This window comes from Watersipora subatra, chromosome 4 (assembly GCF_963576615.1).
Source record: "Watersipora subatra chromosome 4, tzWatSuba1.1, whole genome shotgun sequence".
NCBI lineage: Eukaryota > Metazoa > Bryozoa > Gymnolaemata > Cheilostomatida > Watersiporidae > Watersipora > Watersipora subatra.
The window spans coordinates 48372547-48400011 of record NC_088711.1 but is presented as its reverse complement, the minus strand read 5'-3'; the positions used below and the strand labels follow the sequence as shown (position 1 = coordinate 48400011).

Below are 27465 nucleotides of genomic sequence, written 5' to 3'. Positions count from 1 at the left end.
ATTAGCGTTCAATTTCAAATGACCAAAAATCCAAAGCTTTTTTCTTCGGCTAAACTTTTTGCAAAGCACAATAAGGTTTTCACCTTGGCTGATCTATGTCCATGGGCAATGATCGTCCGAATTAGGAGAACCGTCACTTGGGTCTTCTGTTCTAATATCAACAGTGCCTGTAACTATCGACAGCATGTTATGATTTTGAAATTGAATTAGCTTATTAGCTTATACTTATAGCTTCAAGTTAAAATAGGTCAAAGTTCATTTCTGAATGGGTTCAAGCATTATCATTATTTATTTAACAGACTTAACATTGAGTGCTAACAAAAATCTGAAAGGTTAGAACATTTCTTCTAGTAGCCACTTAATTCAAAGTAAGTGGTTTAGAAAAGACTACTTATTAGCAATATATTTGAGATTCTTAAACTTACGTTCATCAGAGGTCACTTGTTTAGGCCTTGTTGTCCCTACAATATAAACTTTTGTTTTATAGCTTCATTCTATTCTGTAACCTCAGACATTCTGATAAATGCTTTGAACAGCGACAGCTCAATGATATGGCCGTTGCTTGGAACCAAAACTTGAACAACTTGCACATTTTAAATAGTACTAGAAGAATTCCAAAGTGATAAGAAAATTTTTTTGCATAGAAAATTTATTTTTAATCAACATATACAACGTTTACCATTCTAACTTTTAAATGAAGGTGTTTATTTATTTCTTTGTGTGTTTAGTAAATGCAGAATTTAAATGTTTGAAAGTTCAAGACAGCTTAAACAGATTGTTGAGAAACATTTCTTACTTTTTATGCTACACCCTTGTTCAAGATCTACAACAGGTTATAAACCACAGCGGGTAATGTAGTTGCCATCGGCTAAGTATTTTGACTCAATGAATTTGAGTAACTCAAGCTAGTAACTTAAGCTAGTTTGAATATTTACTATAATAAGAGTCATATCCGAAGCTGTCTGAAGCCAGCTTGCGCATTTAATTATGATCATGATCAATTATACACCTTCAAGCTTGCTAGTAGTAGCCATTAGTGTCTTTGCAAGCACTGTGTATGTATGTGCACAATTATCCCATAGTATAACAAGGACAGATCAGCGTAGTGGTTAGCTTGCCTGTCTGCAGAACTGGCGGCTCAGAGTTGAAACTCAATGCGAAGCAGTGTTTTCATTCCTATAACTTTACTAACCGAATGCCTGGCGTTTCACCGGTATTTAAAAAACTGCCTGTAAACAGTGGCAGGTAATGTAGTTTCCTGTCACTTGCCATTTGCCTTGAACGATGCCAATGACTTATTTCAGTATGCTACTATTCGTATTGCGAAACTTACTAATAAGAGCCAAGAAAGCAAACTTTCGTGATGCTGCGCAATGCAGAGTGCTATGTTTATTTTAACCTACATAAGGACTCATATTCCCTAATGAGTCCATTGCATCTTGTGTAGCTCAATTTGTTAGTTTATCACTTGGTGAACAAGAGGTTCTGAGATCAAATCCAGTATGATGCAGACCTTTCATCCCTAGATTTTAATAATCATAGCTGGAAAGACCACACGACAGACTTTGAGATGTATTATTATATACAGTGCACTTTCCAAATACGATTACCCTGATATACGATTTTTTCGCCTTATGAAGTCGAACATGATGATTTTTTCACCTCACCAAACAAATCTTATTATATACTTCTATTATCTATTATTATACTTTCACAATGCTTGAAAGAGACCCAATGACCGATTTCTCTTAGTTCAGCCATTATTGTGTCTAAAACGGTAATATCTTCCTTTTAAAGCCAGTAGAAAAGTTGGAATTGCAATGTCTTCATACAAAAGGTCTAGTGGTCAGCCAACTTCCAATAATTCGCCAACAAAAATCCACTTCATTACGAAAACGGCATCGTTCGGGTTTTCTTGCAAACTTGGGTAGAAAGTTTTTTAACAATTTTGCTACAAGTAACAGTAAAAGCAAAGACAGAAACTGATAAATGATAAAGTTTTAGTAATAAAATGTTGAAATTCAGTGAAATAGTAAAAATATATAGTAAAACTTAGCTCTAAGCGTGTGTTTAACAAGCCAAACTTATTTGAAATGAGTTCAAAGTTTTTGTTATATGTAAGTCTATTTTGAAGGTAGAAACCTTCTACGGTACGTAGTACTGCATATAGCACATTGTAACGTTACATTTTAATGCAGATTATAACCAATAAATTCACTAAATATAATAAAGTTGCTGCAGGTAACTATAGTTACTAAGGTTGACACACTACATGTATTTAGTTAATAAGTTATAATATGTAAAGCACTTACATATATATATATTATATATATATATAATATATATATATAATATAGTAATGTAATACTAAAATAAAAACGCTCTACAGGAGATTGAAGCAAATAGTGTTAGCTTTTTAAAATAGTTGTACTTAACTCGCATATACATACTTCACTTGTATATATATTATACATGTAAAGTATATACATATAACTTGTATACACAGCTAGTATATATATATACTAGCTGTGCTATATATATATCTAAATATGTATATTTATACTCATATATATATATTTATATATATATATATATATATACAGTCTGTGTATGTATGTATATATTGTAATATGTATATAATATAAAGTATTTGTATGTATATATTGTAATATGTATATAATATAAAGTATATATAAACTCATTTTAATTTTATAATGAAGTTTATATTTTTAAGGACAGATAAATCTATAAATCTAAAGCATTCACAAATTTTGATATCTGTTTATAGCCTGTAATGGTAAATGACAGGCTTCTAATTCTGATGCAATTTGTTTACCTGAATTGTGTTCTGAGCTTTGTGCACTGCTTCTTCCCGGATTTTCACAAATTTTTCTAATGTCTTTGTGACCTCTAACAACTCTGGGTTGATAGCCCTTTAATTCAATTTTAGTGAGGTGTGGTAGACTCAGGATCTCCTTATCAATCTTCAACTTTTCCGAATCAATTGTAAGCTTTTGCAGATTCGCTAACTTGAACACGCATTTTGGAACATTCTCGATATTATTAACGGAGATGTCCAAATCCTTTAGCTGAGTGAGTCTGCTCAAACTGCAATTAAACACAAACAATAGCTAATACAGGTTTTCTGTTGCTACAGATGTTCCTGTCTTTTAAGCATTAAATCAAAACCATATTAGTGTATCAGTACAGTACTTTTCCAGGCTCATCATGCTCTTCCAATAGTTCGCTTGTTTACACCTGCTATAACATGGCTTTCAATAGATCACCTGTTTACATCTGCTATAACATGGCTTTCCATAGATCCCCTGTTTACATCTGCTATAATATGGCTGTTAATAGATCACCTGTTTACACCTGCTATAACATGGCTTTCAATAGATCACCTGTTTACACCTGCTATAACATGGCTTTCAATAGATCACCTGTTTACATCTGCTATAATATGGCTGTTAATAGATCACCTGTTTACACCTGCTATAACATGACTTTTAATAGTTCATCTGTTTACACCTGCTGTAATATGACTCTCAATTGATTAACTGTCTACGTCTGTCCTGTAATTGCATCTGGTAGACTGTCTATTTGTACTGGTTGAGTCGTTGCTTTCAGTACATTTTTCAATGCCTGTTATTACTTCTTTTTAAGCTTTATCACCCAAATTGATTTTCAAAGTCATTGATTAATTACCATGCATAGTGGTAAACTCATAGTTGTATTATACTAGTCAAATTCCCTGCATTGCACGAGCATTAGAAGAGCTTATAGACAGTCAGGCCCGTATTCCCTGGAGCGGCTGGCCTGCTGAGCCGCCCCAACTTTTCAATGATTCTCGGCGGCTAAATACTAAAAATTGCAGTCTAAGCTCATTCATTAGGAAATTCCAACAACTAGTTTACTAGCAACTAGCGTTCTATATTGTCTCCGTGGTGATCTCACCAAATGAGTGATCTGTGAGACTTTGTTAAAAATTGGAAACTGAACTTTATTGCATCCTAGCTGTGCTATCCGGCGTTGCCCATGTGATGAAAAGTTCTTTGAACAGAAAATCGATTTGTATTTAATATAAAACAACATTGGCAGTTCTAACTTTCAAACTACATATCATGAGAAAAGTGTTTTGGTATAGTTGAAATAAATTAAAAGAGAAAATAAAAACAACTGTAAAGCTTTTCAAACTTTGTCAAACAATTGTAACTAAAAGCTTTGTGCAGGACAACTAAATTGAAAATAAATAAAACAACTGTAAAGGTTTTCAGACCACTGTAAATTTATAATTTCTTTACTTTCAGCGACGTATAACTTTTAATAACGTACAGTGAAACCTCGGTTCTCAAACATAATCCGTTCTAGAAGGTTGCTCCAAATACGAAACAAATTTTCCTATTAGAATAAATTTATGTAAATTTTAATTTGTCCCAATGCAAAAAAACAACTTCGGTAGAGTATTTTTTCAACATTTTACACCATAAACTGCACCGTATATTGCATACTATAAATAAAAACGGGTAGATATAGACAGTGTTTAATTTTAATAAAAGGTTTTCTATTTATGATGATGGAAAAAGAAAACAAAAGTAAACAAGTCGTATTTTTTGCTCTTAAAACATCATAAACATTGAAGCTTAAAATACATGTACAGTGATGAAAATTGCAGAAATTGATAATGAAACAGCAAAAAATGCAACAGATCATTTGCATCAAAAATTGTAGGAAAAAGAAGCTATAAACAGAATTGGCACGTTTGCTTCCCATCTTTGAAGGAGAATCCTCTTCCAAAACAATTTAGGGTAACTCGACTGGAGCGGTTGTCTTCCTAGCAAAACTCTTTATTAAAGGAGACGTCACCCCAGATGGTTCCTCTCTTTTTGTAAAGAATTTATGAAGCGTAAATTGCTTCTCCATTTGTTAACGAATGTTTCCATGCTGTTTCTGGAGCTGTTCCAATTTCAGGGCGCATACTCCGGTTTGCTCCGAATTTCGAGATCCGAGATGAACAAATCTCAAAATCTTGGGTTGAAAACCGAGTTGGTTGAGAACTGAAGCGTCCAAGAGCGGAGGATCTACTGTATATAATCAGTACACAAATCGCTTAATTTTAAGTTCAAAATAAATTATTGTCGATATCGTGGGGTCGAATAAATTAGCCCTAAAGAAAAAAATAAAGAAGCATTGCGTTGCATGTGCTTAAGTTCCAAAATATTTCTGAACAGAGGCATCGTACATTGTAACTCGTGGATGCAAGGCTAAAATAGTTAGCATGGTTTATGGAGTATATGAAAACTTCTTTGGTCACTATGCCGTTCTAGCTCAGTGGTAGAGTGTCCGGCTAAGGAACATGTTGATGTGTTTATGGTAATTGTTTCGAGTTCCAATCCATCAGAAAGCGAAGATTTCTTTATTCCAAGACTTTAATAGTTATCACTGGAAGAACACGCATACTTTGACAAATATATATATATAGATAGTGGAAGGTGTGAAGAATACCCCAAATTGCATTATCCTTAGCATAACTGAATCAGAACAGCGATGAGGAGCACTATGGGACAGGCTCAACCAAATAATCTTCTAATATTACACATGTATAAAGATGTTGAAATAGATACAAAATCAGTTGTGAATGAATTCTGCCATGTACACATTGACAGAACAAGAGCTATTGCAATAAAAAGTAAAAGCACTTGTTCTGTCAAACAAGAGCTATTGCAATAAAAAAGTAATAGCTCTTGTTCTGTCAATGCCCCTTACAGAAATCTGTAGTGTCATAGGTTTTATATCGTAATTTTATTATCATCTGTTGAATAAAAAATAGGTTTCGCCTCCCATGAGCCATAAACAATATATTTATGTAGATTTTGATGCTTACAGTCGATTGCATTTATGCATACTTTGAGGGCTGTTGACGCTTAAAAGGTCCAGAGCTTTAGGGGGCTTACACCGCCCCCCAAACCCCAACCGTTCATAGCTAGTCGCCTAACATTTGCTGCCCAACTTGCAACCAGGAAATACAGGCCTGTAAACAGTGGCCGGTAATGTAGTTGCCTGCTACTTGCCATTAGCAAGGCACATTGCCAATGACTAATTTGATTAAACGAGTAAGCTAATTTTACTAATACAAGCTGTGAGAGCAAGCTTTAGTGACGTTGCGTAACGCAAAGTGCTATGTGTTTGAGATTAGAGATTTATATATATATATAGATTACCATACAAGCTTTAATAACACTTGGTCGGAAAAAGTTTGAGAGAAGACATAAAACATGAGCGAGTTAATTTTAATGATATAAAAAAATTGCTAAAAAAAAGTTCAGAATCAATTCAAACGTTATGAAGAGGGATCAAAGGCATTGAAGAAATTGATGCTGTTTTTTTAACAGCTGTCACTAGTGCTAGTATGCTGGCAATTTGGTACACCATGAGAGATCGTCATTAGTAATCACTATGTGCTTAATGATCCCATGAAGTGGTAAGGCGACCGATTGGTGTAGTGATAACGTGCTTGCCTTTGAATCTGACACCACGTCTGCCATTTCCGCGCAAGGGAATGGTTTTCCCTTACACTCGTAGTGTGACCTTAGACAGACACGGACAGATATTATATGACAGAAAAATGAACACTGCTCATATTATAGTAAAGATTAATTTGTCAGTCATGATTTAGCAAAAATTCTATATTTCTATTCCTTCTTAGTTCAGTGCTGTTTGGTCAATTTGTTTTATTTAAATAATTACAGCTGATTGAATTTGCCCAAAGGAAGGTCATAATGCTGGAAATTTTATCTTATTCAATGAAACCCTAACCAAAAAAATCCTAACCAATGAATTTTCAACCAATAAAATTTTTCCTGATCAAATCATGAACTTAAGATTAAAGTCAAGATTAAAATCGATAAAACTTGATCGCGATTAAAATGCCCAGATTAATCAAAAGTGCAATTACGACGTCAAACATTGCAAAGAGACCGACAGAAGAGAGGCGTGTATCACTTCGACTTAACACAATAGCCGATATAAACAATTACAACAATAACAACTAGTTATGTCATTTTGCACATAATTTCTTCTAAGCGCCTTGATCGCGACAAAGTTTTAATCTAAAAACATCCTGATAACCAGATCACATCAATTATCAAAAAAAATTGCAAATGATAAAAAAATACCAATAATTTCTGATGAATATACAAAAAAATTTGTGTAAGTTTATTTTTAACTATAATATCCATAGATATAGTAAACCCTAGATATGCGAATAATCAAAACAAGTGAGGCCTATAATTAGCATAACGCAACGTCATGGTGATGTGCAAAGCGAATCAGCTGATCTATTAACTCCTATTGACTTAGCACTAAAAACCGCTCAATTTTTCCATAGTTTGTGCATCTGAGACTGCATATTTTATTGAAAATATGTAAAACTTATACACAAAAATACTTCAACTTACGAGTGCCCTAACGTACGAGAAACTTGAGGTACGAGCCAGCTTTTAAGCAAGTTTTAGCACTAACATACGAGCCATGTTTGAGATACGAGCACATGAGTCAGTTGCCAAGTATGTGGGAGGTGTTTTATGAGAACAGCATCACTCTGTATTTTTCATCTGCTCAGATTAAACTTTTGTAATATGTTTTTTGTGCGCGATTTTCAGTGCTGAATTATGTCAATTATAAGTACCGTGCGTAGACCGAAAGTTTGCCAGTAAAAGGATAGATAATGCAAAGAAAAACCGAATGATAACAATTGATATTAAACGGAAAACTATTGAAAAAAATGCAAAATATGTATGCGTGATTGAGCTAGCTCAGCAATATGACAGAAATACATCCACAATTATCAAACACAAGGATTATATGCAGGACATTTAGCTCGCAAAAGGATTAACCGTAGTTTCTAAACGGCGCAGCGATCTTCACGACCGCTGATGGAGAGACTGCTCAGGCTTTAGATAAAAGACACAATTGGCCGGTGACTGCGTAACTGAAACGATGCTACGTAAAAAGGCCGGTGCTATCTATCAAGACTATAAAAAATAGACATTCGGACAAGTTGGCTAGCGGTCGTACATTAACCCTTGGTGACGACACCTGTGTTCGTTCTGATCGCAACATGTTGAAAGGGCGACAAAGGCAAGCGTCCTTAGATAGGTTTCTCTTAAAACGGCCGGCTGGTCGTGAGAGCAAAACAAAAGAAAAATTAGCTAACTAGCGAGAAACCTAAAACTATGAACGCCGAAAAATTTTTAATTACGTTAAGTTGAAGATTAAAGTTTGCTTTTAAGTTTGTCTTTTAAGAAGTTTTTTAGAAGTTTTAAAATCCAAATTTATCAAAGTCAACTGTTGTAATGAAGGATAACTTATCTCTCCCTCTCTGGCAAATGCTAGCGTTAGCTGCTATTGTATGTATTTAATTTTACATTTTAATTAATTACATTTCCTTGCATTATTTTTTATTTGTTGCTTTTTGAAAAGATGTGGTAAGTTAGGACAATAACCAACATGTTCTTTTTGTTACAATATATTGTTTTGAGTGTTTTATTTGCATTTTTAGAGTATGGAATTAATCAATATATATTTAATTGTTCTATATATAAATAAATTGCACAAACATGCGAGTAAATTGACATACGAGCTCAGTCTCTGAACGAATTAAGCTCGCAAGTCGAAGTATGACTGTAATGACTTTGGATGAGAAAGGCAAGAATTTTACACACATGGTAATGAATAATACCAATAATTTAGAAGCTTCTATATCATTGATAATACAAAGAGTGACCAAATAGAAATTAAACTAATAACAAACTAATGAACCAAATGAGATTTAGAAGCAGTTACTCTGGACATTATTATTATTATTCAGTATTAGACATGACTGAAAATAACTAGACGAGATAGTTTTTGTCTAAGGTTGGTTGAACTAGATTCTTGCTTTGAAGCGGCATAGTGTTTTCTGATTTTAGTATAGCGATTTACTATAGTTTTGAGTAGACTGTTGGCATGCACTGTACATGTAAAACCTTGATTGAGGTTATGTAATAAAACATATATGTTATTGTCTGTGATGTTACTTGTTTAAAAGCTTTCTGTGTGATACCATAGCTCTCCATGTGTGAACGTAGGCACCTTTCTGCAGAAATACATATTCGGCCTATCAATCTGGTCACCAATCCTCCTCTGTTTTTAACTGAGATTAGGGTTATGTCATCACTATTTCTACCTCCCACTACTTCTACATTGGTCAAGAACTTGATACACTCATCACATTTGAGTTAGAAAACAATCCTCATCGCCGAACTCCTCATCTTCACCTTCCTCAGCTTTTGGCTCTTCTTTCTTTTTCTTTCTAGCCAGAGAATGTAGCAGGAGTTGGCCAGTTTTTTCAGCCTTGCTCACATCCAGATCAATACAGTTAACATTGAGACTTGGTGTGAAATCTGCTTTTATGAACAGTGCTGAATTGCAGATCTAAAGCACTGCACATCCGGGTTATTGTTATAGCCACCCTTAGATCGTATCGTGGAAAACAGAATCTCAATGTGATCCTGGTTGATCTTAAAGGTTAGGAAGTAGTTGATGTAAGGGTAGTTGCTGAAAAGATATTGAGCAATGCCATGTACAGGTTTGGCTGCTGACTCAAAACCAATGACGAAATGATGATGATTTTCCTATTATTTTACACTAGCAGCTTTCAGCTTGGTGTCTTTAATTGGCATAGATAGCTTATGATATTGTTGAGAACTTCTTGTTTTGAGTTGAAGTTCTGTCTTGTTATGGGCAATTCAGGATATACCTGGTGTGTTGTGGTCTCTTCTGATGACATTTCACTAAGAATTTGGTCTTATTGTTATGTTTATGACTTAAAAACTAGCATACCAAGCGTGCTTCCACTACTAAACTTATTGCTCAATTGAAGGTTTTGATACTGCGATGCACATCACTACGACGTAACGTCGTGAAAACAACAGCCAATTATAGGCCTCACTTTTGCTCCATTGTAATGATAGCTATTCGCCAATCTAGGGTTTACTATATCTATGATAATATCTAACTAACTATAATTAACTCTAATATCCGAGTTAATCAAATCATCCAATCAGCTTCTTCCAATGATTTATTCTGTTTACAAATTTTGGTCCAACAGTTCAGATTCAATTCATTAAATTAAATGAATAAGATGGATGTTTTTGTAGTTGTGGCAGCTCATCAAAATCAAAAGCCAATAATTACGAAAATCGTTCTTATTTTTTAAGCACTTTACCTGTCTGGTAGGTCTGTGAGTTTGTTATCATAGATCTTAAGGGTTGTAAGGCTGGTGAGACCACAGACTGCTTCTGGGAGTCCTTCAGAGAAGTCATTTGTGAAGAGCTGAAACTCGGTTAGTCCTGTTAGAGAGGCTAGGCTACAAATAAAATCATAAAAAAGGAGAGTTTAACAAATTGTAAAATGTATGACAGAAGAGATGACTTAATGGTAGACATCCACAGTAAGAATGAAAAATTAAAAGTACTCAATTGTAAAAAAAAACAGATTTTAAGTAAGAGTTCAACAAATTGTAGAATGTTTGCTGGAAGAGACAAACGAGTAAAAGAAAAGACTGAGCTGCTACTATCAACTTCTGGAAGTAGACCTCATGGTTTTAACCATAGCGATAAGAGGTAATGTCATGGGTCAGGGTATGCATTAAAAACAACAGAAGAGACTTCAATATTTTTTCTGATTAGAATGTTAGAGGCAAGAAAGCTGGAAACAATGTGAGACAGACTACGATTAAAGTTATTGCTGCGCAAGGTGAACTCTAAGCAAAAACAAAAAACCAGAGAAATGACTATAACATTACACTATCTTGTGGTAGACGTGGATATAAAGTGGCGCATAAAGGCATATGATTATATACTGTTAGAAAATGCACATAGGAGCTTTTTCTAGGTCTCACTATTATTTGCTCCAGAACCATCTGCTATGGAAAATCATTCTGGCAGAAAAGCAATACTCATAAACCAACGATAAAAATAAATACCGATATACAAATTAACAGTATTGATGCAAAAGTGAACAAACTATGCTTTTCTTCAGCTTACAAAGTTTTTGCAATGATTCAGATTAGAATCAACTACTCTAATAAACCTGGTAGAGAAGAAGCAGTCAACCAACTAGTAAGTTTTTCAAGAATGACAAATACTTGAGAATGCTGAATATAACAAATTAGGCAGAGTAAAAGTTTTAGCTCTGCTAAAATAAATAGAAATCTCAGGAGCGCTATTGGATATCTAAATTTTGCGATTTGAACAATTTACACAAGTTTTCAAACAGAAGAAATCAAGAAGTTATGGTAATACTAATAATGATAACGATAATAATCATAATAATAACAATAGTAGTAATAATAATAATGATGATATCAACTGCTGACCTTTTTGGAATGGCTTTTATTTTGCATCTACCAAGACTAAGCACATTCAGGGTGTTCAAATTATGCAGTACTGGTGGGAGCCCTTCTGACAAGTCCTGATCCATGATATATAGCTCTGCCAAATGGGTAAACTCTGTAAGACTAAAAATTACAATTTACAAAAAGTTACATTTTTGATACTCTTTTTGCATAGCAAGTGCTCTGAAAATACTCACAGAGAGCTACCATAATGACAAACACTAAGGTACACAATGGCTATATTATTACAGTGTTCCTTGGGAATTGAACCTCAACTCATCATTTACAGGTCAGCTCTAGACCACCAAATCCAGTTTTAACCAAGTTTGCATGCACTGAACTGGCTAATTTTGCATTAGGTAATTGTACAACAAATGTATTCAAAATAACTGGCTAATAGCATCATCTCAGAGCATGCTCTCAGAGCATGCAGCACACTAGATTAACTAGCTGTTCTCGAGAATATTCGCTTGACGAAATTCTGTTTGTAGTCTGTCAAATTATTCAAACAGTTGTGGTACCTTTTCCAATCTAGTCGTTTCATCTTGTTCTGAATTAGGACACATTCGACTTCGTTCTTCTCTAAAAATATTTTCAATGTTATCAAATATATTATATGTACAATGCTATTATAAACTAATTTTAGACAATCTTATCTAGCCCGGAGTCAAACTAATTTGGAGTCTTAATAAGAAAGCATATTGCTGAACCTTTCTGATAACTTGCTTCTTATACTTAATAATGCAGTCATGTATTTATTTTATGCCCTGTTAAAAACCAAGTTTTTTGAATAACTCACCAGCAAACTTATGCACGATTTTGTTTACATCAAAACTGAATTAATACTGAAAATAATTTTATTCCTTTTATTTTACTTTAAAACCTCTAATGAGAGAAGGGTTGACAAATAGAACGCCACCCTCTATTTGAACGCCACTTTTACAATCTTTGATCTTTATGAACCAATAATAGCAAGTGATCAGTAAAAAAGTGTCCACAAAATGATATTAATAATGAATCATTTACATCAATGACCATCAATTCGCTTGTTGGCCAACTTCAAAGCTTTTCATTTTTTTTCGTTGAAACTTTAAAAGCAACGGCATAGAAATAATTAATAATCCTCTCAAGCTAATAGTACATAGTTCCTTGCTTAATGGTTCTACATGGTGCGTGGTTTTAATACTTCAAAGTACATTACTGTACATGTATATAACAAGCGGTTTACATTTACGATGGTAGATGATCGACTAGTTTTAGGCCAAAGGTTATGTTTGGCGAGCCAAACATTTACGCATTTAGGAAATGCAGCGTTTTGCTCTGCCGAAAATGTTCTACGCTAATATTGACAAGTTCATCAGTGCAAAAAAGTGTTGAGGTCTGAGGACATTGTGGAAGGTGCTGAACAACCAGAAGATGTTCGTTCCATAGAAAGCAACAATTAGAACGCAGCTATCAGAGCAAACGATGCAAATATTTTTATTTTAAAAACGTTAATTTTTGTTTTTGCGTATAGTATAAGTATGGTTTGTATTTGTAGCATTATAAATTAATAATTTGTAGCATTTGATAGATTATCACCTTATAACTTACAAAGTCGCAGAATTATAGCATATTATTTGATAGCATCATTGCAATAATCTGATCTTACAATTGCTTGGCGCTCGTAACTCCTCTTCTATTGCACATAAAAAGCTAGTTTTGGTTGCGAACTATAGAAAACATATCAATGAGTGCAATGAGCTTTTATGCCACATTGGTAAACATAGATATAAAATAAAAATATGTGTTCAAATTTAGAATGAAATGAAAATTGAAAGCTTAGCAAAATGGTGAAGCAGGACAGAAGGCTATTATATCATTGCAGGTTAGTTACAAGTGATAGATATCAGCTGGTAAAGATATTTTTTAGTTTCTCAATGCATATTTATCTAGAGATCTTTGACAAACTGAAGGTAAGTTAGCAGATTTATTGCATTAAAAAGGTTTAATATTGCTCCACCAGAAAAAGAGAGCAAAATATAAGCAAAATTCCCTTCGCCTGTAAAAGAACTAAATTTATCTTTCCAAAATTTCTGTGTGTCAATTGAAAATTTCAACGCCAGCCTCTGTTTGAACGCCCCCTCCAACTGAGCACCACTGTAAAGGAAGGGTTGAAAAATGGCGCCATGGCGTTCAATTAGAAGTTTTTTTTTCACATTATGTTGGAAACTAGGTTGTTTGAGTAGGTTCTAGCAATACAAGTGGACACTAACAGTTTAATCATGATGTGAAAATAAAAATCAAGTATTAATAAACTTGAGCAAGTTACCTTAGAGACACTCACTTAAAACTTAAAATGTATAATTTTAGAACTCTAAGCTATTTCGTTTCTTATAAAGATCTGCTCTACAATAAAGAATTTAGATTAATTTTCATTTCCCTAAATGACAAGACACACATATGGATCCTCGTGATGGCGATGTTTCATGTTGCGAAAATAGGATCATATGATAGCAAAATCATAAATAATGACAGGTTGAGTTTTCCTCTTGCTAGTAAAATATAATAGCGAGTCTATATGCATTGTTACGCAGGAAGTGTAACGACTGCATTGAAGTTAATTAACTAATATACATGTATTTCTGGCGCTCTTAAAGTCAAAAACCAAAAGCACATTTTTGCTCAAAAGATTGGAAAAGTGCCACAATTTAAAAGTTACACAACACCACGTTTTTCAATGTGTAAATAAAAGATATAACTGCTATATACAGCATTGCAAAGCAAAAGAATACAAAGTATGTCATATTAATACAGCTATAAAGTATTTAACGTTTTAGTAGGCTATATAGCTCCAGATGGGTGAAACTGTTTCATGTTTGAGTTATCTATGGGCAGCAATATTATCATAAGGTGATGTCAATGAGTCAGTTTATCTTTCAAGACATATTTAGACATCTTCATTTTTGAGACCTACTAATATCAAGATATAAATAAAGTTGCTTTTCCCTCTACAATAATTTCTCAAATTTCCGACCTGCGCTGGAATTGACCTGTAGACTGTTAGATGGTGCCTTGCTTTTTGCACCACTGTGCAAGCTAAGAAAATAGCAGGCTAGATGTTCGGGTTTATCAACCTGATTGTGGTCAAAACTTTTTATGGCATTCCTATACGCCTTCCTCTTTCTCTCTCTTTTTCCTTCTCACTTTCTTATATTTTTTTCATCTCACTTTCTCACTCATCTCTCTTACTCGTCTCTCTTTCTCACTCATCTCTCTCACTCATCTCTCTCACTTTCTCTCTCACTCATCTCTCTCACTCATCTCTCTCCCTCATCTTTCTCTCTCATTCCCCTCAATCATCTCTCTCTCTCTCTCTCTCCCTCTCTCCCTCTCTCTATTTCTCTCTCTCTCTCTCCCTCATCTCTCTCTCTCTCTCATCCCTCTTAATCATCTCTCTCTCTCTCACTCATCTCTCTCTCTCATCTCTTTCACTCATCTCTCTCTCTCACTCATCTCTCTCACTCATCTCTCTCACTCTTCTCTCCCTCATCTCTTTCACTCATCTCTCTCTCTCGCTCTCGCTCTCGCTCTCGCTCTCGCTCTCGCTCTCATTCTCTCTCCTTCACTTGTCTGCCTCTCTCACTCGTTTGTCTTTCTCCCTCTCCTCCTCTCTCTCATTTCTTTTTCTTTCAATCATCTCGCCTTTCTATTTCTCTCACTTATCTCTCTCTCATTTGTCTCTCTCTCATCTCTCTCACTCATCTCTCTCACTCATCTCTCTCACTCCTCTTGCTCCTCTCACTCCATAAATCTCTCATCTCTTTCACTGATCTCTCGCGCGCTCTCTCTCTCTCTTTCTCATTCGTCTGTTTTTCTCCCTCTCCTCATCTCTCTCTCATTTCTTTTTCTCTCAATCATTTCACTCTCTAACTCACCTTCTTTTTTTCCTTCATCTCTCGCTCACTTATTTCCCTCAAAGTCAGGCACAAGTCATATTCACTCGTCTTAAGATGACATTGGAGCAAATGTTCAGTGATCCTTTTGTAAGAGAACTTTAAGCATTGAAATGATGTGTCAATTCTACTTTTATTGTTACAAAATGGGAAAAAATGGGAATAAAAAAGTAGAAAAGCATAAGTTTACTTTTCTAATGCCGATATTGTAGTGCATATATCTGCGCTATACTAAAATTAAGTTGTGTAAAACTAATGACATCAGTTACACCAGACACTTAAAGAAGTCATGCATATCAAACACAAGTCATAACTGCAAATCTCTGAATCAAAATACCTAGATCTTAATTGACAAGCCAAACTGCTTGAATCACGCACGCACACACGTGCACCAACTCACGCACCCAGTTACCCACTCACGCATCCAAACGCAATGACAAAAAATGATTTCTTTATTTAGAAGATAAATGTTACCACATTATTAATACTAGTACGCTGACAGTTCCGTGTGCCATGCCAAATTGTCATGCGCAATAACTACATGTATATGCGTACAATTATTCTTTGATGTGTTAAGGTAGTCGAAAAGTGGATGGACATGGCTTTTAGTATAGTAATCCATTGATATTTTACTTAGATTTTATTTTAACTGACCCCTTTTTTGTAAAAGAAATGTAAAAACTCATTACATCGCAATTCCTGGTTAGATATTTGCAGAGTACGAGGTATGTATAGCCCTTTCTGCTACATCAGAGGACAGTTGTATATCTTTAGTTTTATCACTTAATATTTTTTGATGGTTATACATGTATACCCACCCTTTTTGTCCTTGACATCTTCAAATAGTACTCTTCTTTTCTTAGCGTCTGCCTTTCCTCTCTGGGAGCTGGTAGAAGATCTGGTAGCTGCTACATCAGAGTACAGTTGTAAATCTCTAGTTTTATCACCTCATGTTTTCCGTTGAGCAAATTTATACAAAATTCCTCTCTCTCACTCCTCTCTCTCACTCCTCTCTCACTCCTCTCTCTCTTTTTCACTCCTCTCCCTCAGTCATCTCTCTCACTTCTCTCTCACACTCCTCATCTCTCACACTCCTCTCTCACACTACTCTCTCTCTCTCTCTCTCTCTCTCTCTCTCTTCTCTCTCACTCATGTACATCTCACTCATATCTTCCACTCATCTCTCTCACTCATCGCTTTCACTCATCTCTCTCACTCATCTCTCTCACTCATTGCTTTCTCTCTCTCTCTCTCTCTCTCTCTCTCTCACTCATCTCTCTCTCTCTCTCACTCATCTCTCTCTCTCTCTCACTCATCTCTCTCTCACTCATCTCTCTCTCACTCATCTCTCTCACTTGTCTGTCTTTCTCCCTGCCTCTCCCTCTCTCTCATCTCTCTTTTTCTCAATCATCTTGCTCTCTAACTCACCTCCCTCTCTTTCCTTTATCTCTCGCTCAATCATCTCCCTCAAAATCTTATTTCCCTCAAAATCAAGCACAAGTCATATTCACTCTCCTGAAGATAACATTGAAGCAAAAGTTCAGTGATCCTTTTGTAAGAGAACTTTAAGCATTGTAATTAAATGTTAATTCTATTTTTATTGTTACAAAATGGGAAAAAATGGGAATCAAAAAACGGTAAAGCATAAGTTTACATTTGTAATGCAGATATTGTAGTGCATATATCTGTGCTATACTAAAATTAAGTTGTACATGACTAATGAACTCAGTTACACAAGACACTTAAAGAAGTCATGAATATCAAACACAAGTCATAACTGCAAATCTCAGAATCAAAATAGATCTTAATTGGCTATATAGCGTCTGCCTTTCCTCTCTGGGAGCTACTAGAAGATCTGGTAGCTGCTACATTATAGTACAGTTGTAAATCTCTAGTGTCATCACCTCATGTTTTTGTCAAGTAAATTCATACAAAATTCAAATGCTGCTCATATACCCACCCTTCTTGTCCTTGACATTTTCTTCTGATATTTTTCTTTTTGTAGCCTTTGCCTTTCCTCTACGGGAGGTGTGAGAATCCATTTCGTTTTTTGTTTTGCTAAAATTTAATTAAATATAGTTGTGAATAACTAATTTAGGAACATAAATAAAATTTTAAAGTAATAATTGAAACATAAATAAAAAAGTGTTTTTATTGTCACATTATCATAAAACATGTGAACTGAGATGTAGCCTTGGTCACACAAGAGACAGACAATGTATACTTAAAGACAATGATTACGATCACAGGCTAAGTTAACTATAACCTATTTTAACTTGCTCATTGTTATATTTTTTAATTTTTTAATGAATTATTTTTAACCTCTATTTTAACTCCAACCTTTTCACTCACTTCAGATTGTCTATTTCTATTATTTTAATTCACTGAACAACTTTGTGAAATGTTTGTAAATGAAATTCTTCTTTTACATTCAAATTTAATAACTGAGCACATTCTCTGCCAAAAGCTAGCTTCAAAATAATTTATAACATTTTATAGTATTATTATTAGCATTCTGTAGCAGGAGTGAGATTACCTTAAATATAGCCTGTATGGATAGTTATTGCTAGTAATCCTTAAAGTAGCTTTATAGATATAGCAGAGGTCCTGGGAAAATAGCTTTGATTTGCGCAAACAGGTGGCAAGGAAGTTTTTGCTAGAAATCAAGTTTAACCTTGTAAGAAAAGCTCAATACTATTGATTCTCATAGAACTTTTGATCAGACAATCAATAGGTTAAAGCCTTTTTACTAGTATCAAGTAAATACCTCTCCAAATATAATTGATTTTAGCTCTGCTTCAGGAGCTCACATTAACAACCACAAACTGCTAGAAACGGTTTGAAGAGAAAACTAGTTTCTCTTCTCATCCATAATGCTCAGATAAGATGAAAGTGTGATTAGCACATCAATAGTTGCAAAGAGACTGATAGAATATATAGCTATAGAAAAGCTATAGAAAAGCTATAGAAAAGCTGTAACTTGAACACAATAGCCGATATCAACTATAGCAATGATAGCAACTAGTGGCATCATTTTGCACATTTCGCTTCTGAGCATTTTAACTGTGATAAAGTTTTGAAACCTTTATAAATGTTTAAAAATAGACTAGATTGCATTTTGGACTTATTTGAATAACTAAGGATTGTTTGATTGCAGCAGCCATAACATCAGATATAGCAACTTACATGGTGGTTTAATGTACGATGATCTACCTATACTACACGTACATGTATATAAGCTGTTATGGTATAGTGGTTCAGATTTGCAGAATGTAAACAGAAAGTTGGAATTCAGTCAAGTACTGTACTATATTCTCACAGAATAAGCTCCTTTGTTCTAATAATAAAAATGACAAAGAAGAATCAACCAGAAGTGTAGATCGATGTTTCCACTTGCAAATTTACAGTCAAAACAAACTGTTAAAAGCTAATTATAGATTATCATCTATTGACTTTAGACCAAAAAGTTTAACCTAGCTTACGAATCATTACATAAATTTTAGCCTGTGAACCAATCCTTTTACATGGCTAACTACATGTGTTCGCTTAAAAGCTAGAAACGGTTTGTTTAGTCCAGCAACACTGTTACAAAAATAAACAATCATGCCTCATACAGCACGCAAGATGAATAGATCCAATTGAACAAAAAGATGAAAAGAAACAACTGCTATAATGCCTTCTGACTTTCATCTAATCAAGCAGCTACTGCCCGTCGTGTTTAATCAATAAAAGTCTGTTTACATAACCACCAGCATTGGAAAGGGCACAATAGCAAGAAGGGGAACTTTCCTGCTAAAAATCTATTCAGGATATAATATCTTCTAACTATGAAATATCTTACATTGATCTGCAAAAATTAAAAATGGATTACATAATTGAACCAATGAGTAATGCTGTACAAAAACCTGTCCTATAACCATAAAGAAACATAACTGAAAAATGGTAGGAAGTCAACTCTCATTGGTAATAGGATATGTGTCTCTTGCCTGAGCTCTGAGCTGCACTGATGAGGCTTCAATAGCCGAAACAGTACTGTCTGTAGCATGAGTACATGCTCCCTCACTTCGGTTTGATTGAGCACTCTGTGAGACGTCCGGCACTATTAACCTTTCCTAAGCTCATCACTTTTGTAATGAGCTATATATAAATATTATTTATGTTAAATATACAGTCGAAGAAGAAGGTTGCAGTTCACTAGAAGAGAATGCTCAACAGTTTTGTAGTTTTCATTTCTCAATATATTTTATATATCAAATATATATATAATATCAGTAATGTTAGACTGATTTTTAAAAATCTAGTATTTGAGTGAGAATATTTTTACTGTTTAATCATTTGAATAAAATTTTGAATGTGCTTTCAAATGAACTTTGTACTGTGAAAGTTTATTAATAGGTAACAGAAAACGCTGAACAATCAGAGACTGAGATGAAATCAGTGGTGGCTTATCAGAGATTATACGCATCAGACGCCTTTGGTGTAAAGTGGTCTAGCCTACTCTATCCAACAAAAAGCAAGGATTTGAGGCTTTGAATACTCAAAGATATTCCATCAAATATTTATTTAATCATGAAGGATAAACCCAATATCATACAGTAAATTTTATAACCTTTTTGTATAACGACTTAATTGTGTTTATATCATCTACACATATCTATACATAACATATGATATAAACACATCTGTAACTATCATCTGTAAGTAACTGGTAAGGTAAGTTTGTACTACCAATTTACCTTACCAGTTACTTACTAGTTAGCACACACCTAAACAAAACTAGTTTTGTCTGTCAGATCTTTAGCTCATATCATAATAAAAATAATTAGACTAACATGTTTACAACTATACCTAGGTGTTGGAGGAAGAAAAAGGTTTTTTTAAGGATTTTTATTGTATAAATATATGTCACAGAGTGTTAAAGAACAACATAGAGTTGTGTGCACCTGTCACGTATAGAAGTTTCCATGTATAACCTAGAGACCATTGTTTTATCTCTACTACAAGTTTTTTATACTACGAACAATCATCAAAATGTGTTTATGTGGTTATGACTGAAGGTTTTTATTTCTTTTGGAATGTGATGATTGTTTGTCACTTTTTACTGAGCACCTTAAATTTTTTAAATGCCGCATGCATGTTTTAACTGTTGTACCTATGAAAGCAGAAATGGTTGAAATTTCTATAAAAGGTAAAGGCTAGGGTTTCTTTTTTGCCGTCTTATGAATGAAAGAGTAAAGGTGATTTATGCACAATTTATTCGGTTTTATAAAGTTGAATCTGTAATTTTTAAAAACAACAGCTTTTCTTCTAGGGGAATATTGATATTGATGGCGTGTAAAAAGGTGGTTTAATGTACAACACTATACCCATACTACATGTATATAAGTGGTTGTGGTGTAGTGGTTCAGAGTGACAGAGTGTAAACAGATAGCTAGAGTTCAGTTCCCAAAACAATCGCTGATAGTTACAGGCAGGGTACTCAGGCTATTAATTGTTCCTCAAATCTAACAAGTCTGAACACTAATCAGGAAACTGCAAGGGTGGACAACTTCTCAGCTACTTGTTCATAACAAGTTGGCATGTCTCCAGTTGTTAAGTTGTTTTTCAGTGGGTATAGCCATGTCTAGCCAATGCTTTTACCTATGCATGGTTTTTTGTCTGCGATCATGCAAGCAAGCAAATGTCATGGTCAACCTTCAGTAATTATCAACAACAGCTATACTTGTAAAAAGCTGTTGTAAAAGGGTTTGTGACCATTACCAAAAACAACTTGTAAATCATAAATTACAAGCATTGATTAGTACTCACTGATGCCCAGATGTATTATGTATCACAGTAGCAGTAAAATGTAGCCTGAATATCTATGTAGTTGCAATAGCAGTGCAGTAGCAGTAGTAAAAATGTCATAGCCATGCACTATGCAGTATAATTGCATTGTGTACTTTTACCACTGCACAATACCCAGTACAATACATGCGTTACAACAATTTTCTAATGCGCAGTAAGTAGATTGGTACAGTAGTAGTAGTATTACCTGCTGCACCGTGGGCAGTGTTGTATTTAGTAGAAGTATTGCTAAAGTGCATTTCACAGTGCTAAAGGCAGTATGCACTTTTGCATTACACTCTACATACATGCACAGCGCAGTTTCGTAACAACTCATCACAGAATCAAGTATTGAGCTGACTTGGTCGCAACCACAACACAATTGTAAGATGTGAATGCTGCTTAAACTGCTCAAGAGTAGAAGTAGGTCAACAAAGTGATCACAATTAGCATGTAGTACATGACTGAAATGGGAATCTATTAGGATTGTAAAATACTGTACTTATTAATAATAATGCTAATGAAAATACAATACAAGGACCCACAATTTTACCAAAATGATGATAATACCTGACTCTCTATTCCTAAATGATATGGTAGTAAGAGCAAATTTTCATAGCATCTGACAATTTTGTACAATGCAGTACTGGCACTCTGAAAGCCAGTAGTGTCAGTTGATTCACAGTATAGACTTATATGAATGCACAGATGCAGTACAAAGGCAGTTTCAAGTTTTGAAAATTGCATGTTTGCAATATGCATGAATCGCTGGGTTTCAGAAACGACATAGTAGAAGTAAACGCGTAGTGAACAATCACTGCACACTATACTGCAATGATGCCATGCACTTCTAGTTTGTCACAACTCTGCCATCTACATACATTGAACTTTGTCAGCTATTCCACTAATTTCCCAAAAAGGTTTTACAAACAGTTTTGAATGTTGTTTCTGTAGTACATTTGTACTTTCAATCTGTGACAAGAATTCAAGTCAACTCTGCTTACTATGAGACAAACAACAGAATCAAGAGAAACAGAACTTTTTCCTGACAATATACACATCAGTTTCAGTTGTCTTTCAAACAAAGTTGCAAAAAGTTGCAAAAAATCTAGCACTTACCCTTTACTTTTGTTCACAAATTTGGAGCTTTTACGCAAACAGTATTGACTGACATTAGCAGCACTTTGTTATGCAGTAACTGACCTTGGCAGCACTTTGTTATGCAGTAACTGACCTTGGCAGCATTTTGTTATGCCATAACGACATTCAGTTATTTCTATAAAGCATATCAGATGAATAGCTGCTATGTAGATCTATTACAAAAGAGTTTTATTGATTACCATATATTAATACACGCTTTGCAATTCACTCCAATATTGCTGTATCATTGCATAAATCGATGGAGTAATACTTCTTTGTTTATTCAAAATATATGGGTAGTACTATTAGTGGGGGTTTCAACACCAACACACAACCTCCATTGTTGTATGTTTCAGGTTGTGAGCTTTCTGTTACTACAACTTACAAGTCATTATCCCGACTCCTTCGCAAAAGTATTAGATTACCAACTTTTAAAGCTTGTCTGTTTAACTCACTCCAAAATTCTTGATTTTTTGGCTTTTCATTTTTTTTCTTCTTTTTGACATGTAACAAAAAACATCATTTTGTTGATGATAACCAATTACACATACAACAACTTGATAGAATGGGATCCTTAATACGCAGCTGAAGATGTGATCTCTCAGTATAACTGAAGTTCAGCTGATTACTCTTGTTTCAGTTATTAAAAGTTTGCACACTTCCAAAAGGTTATTGTCCTCATTATGATCATAAATGGATTTAAATGGATTTTTAAATACCTCACCTTGATTATACAAAGAGAAGACAATTCTGACACAGCCAAATCTTAAAAAAGATGTAGAGTATACAATTTAGATAGATATTAACTTCATTATCAGAGGTCCAAGCAAATTAGACCATGAAACCAAAAATAAAATAAAGAATAGTAAAGGAAAGTTACCGATATGTGTACTTTGCATTCTGGGAGTCCCGCATGCTGTGAGAGATTATCAGGTGTAATAAGTAACTGCACAACTATTCCACAATGCAGTGAAATGGTCAGATGGTAAAGTTGGTAGTGTGACTGGCTGAAAATCTGATTATCCAGTTTCGATTTTGGTATGGTGTAATATTTCTTCCTAATGCTCTTAACTTGGCTTCAAAAATATGGACACGGCTCTTATTATAGTAAAGATTGGAAGAAAGAACTCTTTTTACATAGCGCTGCTCTATAATATGGATAGGTAAGATGCTGGTGTCTGGTATAAGGTGTAGTGGATTTTCTGGGAAAGTAGGGATGTAATGGATTGTCAGGCAGATCAGAGATGTAGTCTGAGTATTTTAAACCATAAGAACCTAAAATTAAATTTAGTTCGTCAGCATTCAGGGCATTTAGATGCTGGTCGTACCTGTTCATATCAGGGTAGCATAACTCTAAAGTGTAATTTTTGAAACATTCTATTTGTTTTTTCCGTTTGTGATATGAAGGAATACTAGTTATACAGTAGTTATAGTCAACGTTAATAGTCTGAGGTATAGTTGCTAGTTAATAATTTATAGTTAACGATAGGACAAGTTACCTTATATTTAACAATAAGTTAAGGTAAAGTCAACAATAAGTTAAGTTATAGTTAACAGGAAGTTATGTTACAGTTAACAATAAGTTATGTTACAATTAACAATAAGTTATGTTACAGTTAACAATAAGTTATGTTACAGTTAACAATAAGTTAAGTTACGGTTAACAATAAGTAAGCTTATTAAGTGTCAGAGATCAGAACCTCTTATCAATTTTAACTAGGTTGCTGTAAACAAGCCCAGTTTTCTAATAAATTAGACCTTTAAATTTTATGTGTTACAGTGATTTGTAAGAACACAGGCTATGCATAGCTGATTTTAGAAAGAAATTTAAAGGTAATCATGTTATATGTTCATAAAGATTGTCAATCTCAGCTATGCAATGAAATATATATTCAGGTCTATTAGAATCTGAGCACTCTCAACTCTCATGCTGAAACTAAAAGTCTGTTTTCAACCGTAATCCATCCCAGAAGGCCGCTCGTAAAGTGAATATTTCAAATTCAATATGCTTTTGTCCAAAACAATAATGTAAATATTTTAATCCAATCTAATATTTGCAACAGATTTGCTTAAACATTTCTACTCTGTTTTATTATATACACTGCATATTAAAAGAGCACTGTATTACGTACATGAAGCAGATCGTAACCCGACTCCGTTTCTTCATGTTGAAGTTTGAAGGTAGTGTATTGTAATCTAATAAAAAATCTAAAACCTAAAATATAACCATAAAATATTTTAGTGTTTTAGAAAACACAAAATATGTTAAGCATTTTAAAAATTGCAGCAAACCTAATTAGTTGCAAAGGATATACTGCCGAATATATTGAATACATGTCATCTCATTTCAGCCTGCCTGCATACATGTTATCTCATGTCAACCTGCCCGAATACATGTCATCTCATGTCAGCCTACCTGAATACATGTCATCTCATGTCAGCCTGCCTGAATACATGTCATCTCATGTCAACCTACCTGAATACATGTCATCTTATGTCAGCCTGCCTGAATACATGTAATCTCATATCAACCTGCCTGAATACATGTCATCTCATATCAACCTGCCTGAATACGTGTCATCTCATGTCAACCTACCTACCTGCATGCATAAATGTCATCTCATGTCAGCTTACCCGAATACTTGTCATCTCATGTCAGCCTACCTGAATGTATACACTACATGCCATCTCATGCCAAATCTGCCTGTTATCAGACAAACAGTAGAATCAAGATGAAGTGAAACCATTTGCTTATCCAAATATATTTTAATCTTCAAATTAGCAACTATATAATTAGCAATTAGTTTTTGTGCCTTAAAACAAAATCATTCCTTGTGAAAGTTGCCAAAGAAAAAATAGCACGCTCCTTCAATTTTTGTTCACAAACTGGTAGGTCGTACACAATTATTATTGACCGACCTTGGCAGCACTTTGCTATGAGGTAATCACTTTCAATTATTTTTTAATGTATGCCAGATAGATAGCTACAATTTAAGGCTACTATAAAATACAGTCGTGAATAAAGATATTAACACCCACCATCATTTTAGGACATCAACTGGGTTGTTGTTCTTTTATCAACACTCAATCCCATTCAGAGAGAATGATTCTTCAGCAATCTTTCTAAATATTAAATAATTCCATGACGGCGTATGTTATGTCTTCCCCCTGTGTTATACGTAATGAAATACTGTATTTGCTTAATTAGTTTGTTTGATGCCGTGATCACTTTCTTTCAACACCATGTCCTGTGATGACAGGTGATTCATGTTTCTACGGTACTTCCTATGTGCCATGCACGGGCTAGCCGGGTCACGAACTCAAGGATTTTCGCCACGCTCATACAAAACAAAAACAACAGGGTAGACACACTTTTCGCGGTCTTCCGCACGAATATTCAGAAATACTAACAGATGTCAATTCTATCGGCCAAACACAACCTACTCATGGATGAGCAACCTATTAATGTATCCGAATACCTCATATAAAATAAGCCAACCAGGTTACATAAAGGTTAATACCCACTTTATCTCTGGAAATATGCCTGCCCGCAGTTTTTGGCCAAGATTAACCAGGGTTCATCATACACCAAAATGTCTATTACGGGTTCCGGAGGGACCCCGTTCTGTTTATTAAGTTCGGGCGTCCATATAAACACCCTGTCCCGAATAGAAGCCACAATGTAAGCTAATCACAACGCCATACAATACGGTACCTACGCGCTAGTTGTAGTAGTGGAGTGGTAGTTCATTTACGTGCTCATGATTTATTCAACGCGTGAATTTGGTTGGCTTAAAAATAGTTTAAGTTTTGGTACGGAGACAATGGACCCACCCAATAATATTAAATAACGGACTACCTCCAGAACCCGTAAGAGACATTTTGGTGTATGATGAACCCTGGTTAATCTTGGCCAAAAACTGCGGGCAGGCATATTTCCAGAGATAAAGTGGATATTAACCTTTATGTAACCTGGTTGGCTTATTTTATATGAGGTATTCGGATACATTAATAGGTTGCTCATCCATTAGTAGGTTGTGTTTGGCCGATAGAATTGACATCTGTTAGTATTTCTGAATATTCGTGCGGAAGACCGCGAAAAGTGTGTCTACCCTGTTGTTTTTGTTTTGTATGAGCGTGGCGAAAATCCTTGAGTTCGTGACCCGGCTAGCCTGTGGTGCCATGACTGTCCTTGGCAGGTTTCAACAGTAGATTGACATTGCCTCCTGTTGGGTGTTTTTATTGAGACACCATATCTGGATCGCTGACCGCAGAAGAACTTCTCCATCCTTTTTCAGGTGTTGTTTTCAGTCGTGCAGGACTGCTAGCCATCCTTCTCATTCACACGAGAGCGCAGGTGGGGTAGCTGGTTTAGTCATCAATGGCCTGACTTCACACATGGTCGGATGGCCTTTCAATACAACTAATGGTCTGAATATGACTTGAACCACTGCCCTATTGACCATGAGCCAGAGCTCTTACGACCTAACCACAGCTGCTCCTGTCATCATGCAGGAGTATAAATAATTAATATTTGTCTATAAACAGACTTACTGTTTTCAGTTAGTTTACCAAATAATCAGCTGTACATGTACCCAGAGACGACTGTCATTGTTTTTGTTTAAATGTTTTGAAAGAAGGAAAAGCTATGGTCTGAGTTGCAAGGTGCAAAAGTAAAAGTGTATCAACTCAATTTATGCGTCAAAATGATGGTGGATGCTATCTATGACTTTTGGCCACAACTGTAGTTCGATTGGTTCTTATATAGGTTGTTTGAGATTAAAAACATTCAAATACCATTCAAACAGTTCAACTGTAACTGTAACTTAACAGGTGTACCTGTAATTTGTAAAGTATTGAACATAAAATTAGCTTCACTCCCACTTTAAGATAGTTGTTTTAAAATGAAAAGTATTGCTAATTCGCTGGTAATTATTGTTGGTAACTAAGACAATGAAAATTACACAATTAGTAAATGTTAGTGCGAGCTGTTGCAATCAGTTATTTCAAAGAGCCAAAAAGCAGCTGGCAGCAAATAACTACTAAATACAATTATGTTATTATTCTTTATTGATCAAATCAATAATGAACTGGCTAAGGTCAGGGTAAAAGAAGAATGTAAAGACA

At 34.7% G+C, this 27465-nt stretch overlaps 1 protein-coding gene across 1 annotated transcript in view; it reads right to left on the bottom strand.

The window, feature by feature from the left end:
• Positions 1-17414, bottom strand: part of LOC137394308 (uncharacterized) — a 30079-nt gene extending 12665 nt beyond the window's left edge. The window contains exons 1-6 of the mRNA XM_068081027.1: positions 17333-17414; positions 16191-16280; positions 11420-11534; positions 10268-10408; positions 9272-9430; positions 2837-3108 (exon numbers count right to left, since the gene is read on the bottom strand). Coding sequence (XP_067937128.1) covers positions 2837-3108; positions 9272-9430; positions 10268-10408; positions 11420-11534; positions 16191-16280; positions 17333-17414 — 859 coding nt within the window. The remainder of the gene's footprint in view (positions 1-2836; positions 3109-9271; positions 9431-10267; positions 10409-11419; positions 11535-16190; positions 16281-17332) is intronic.
• Positions 17415-27465: the final 10051 nt, after the last annotated feature.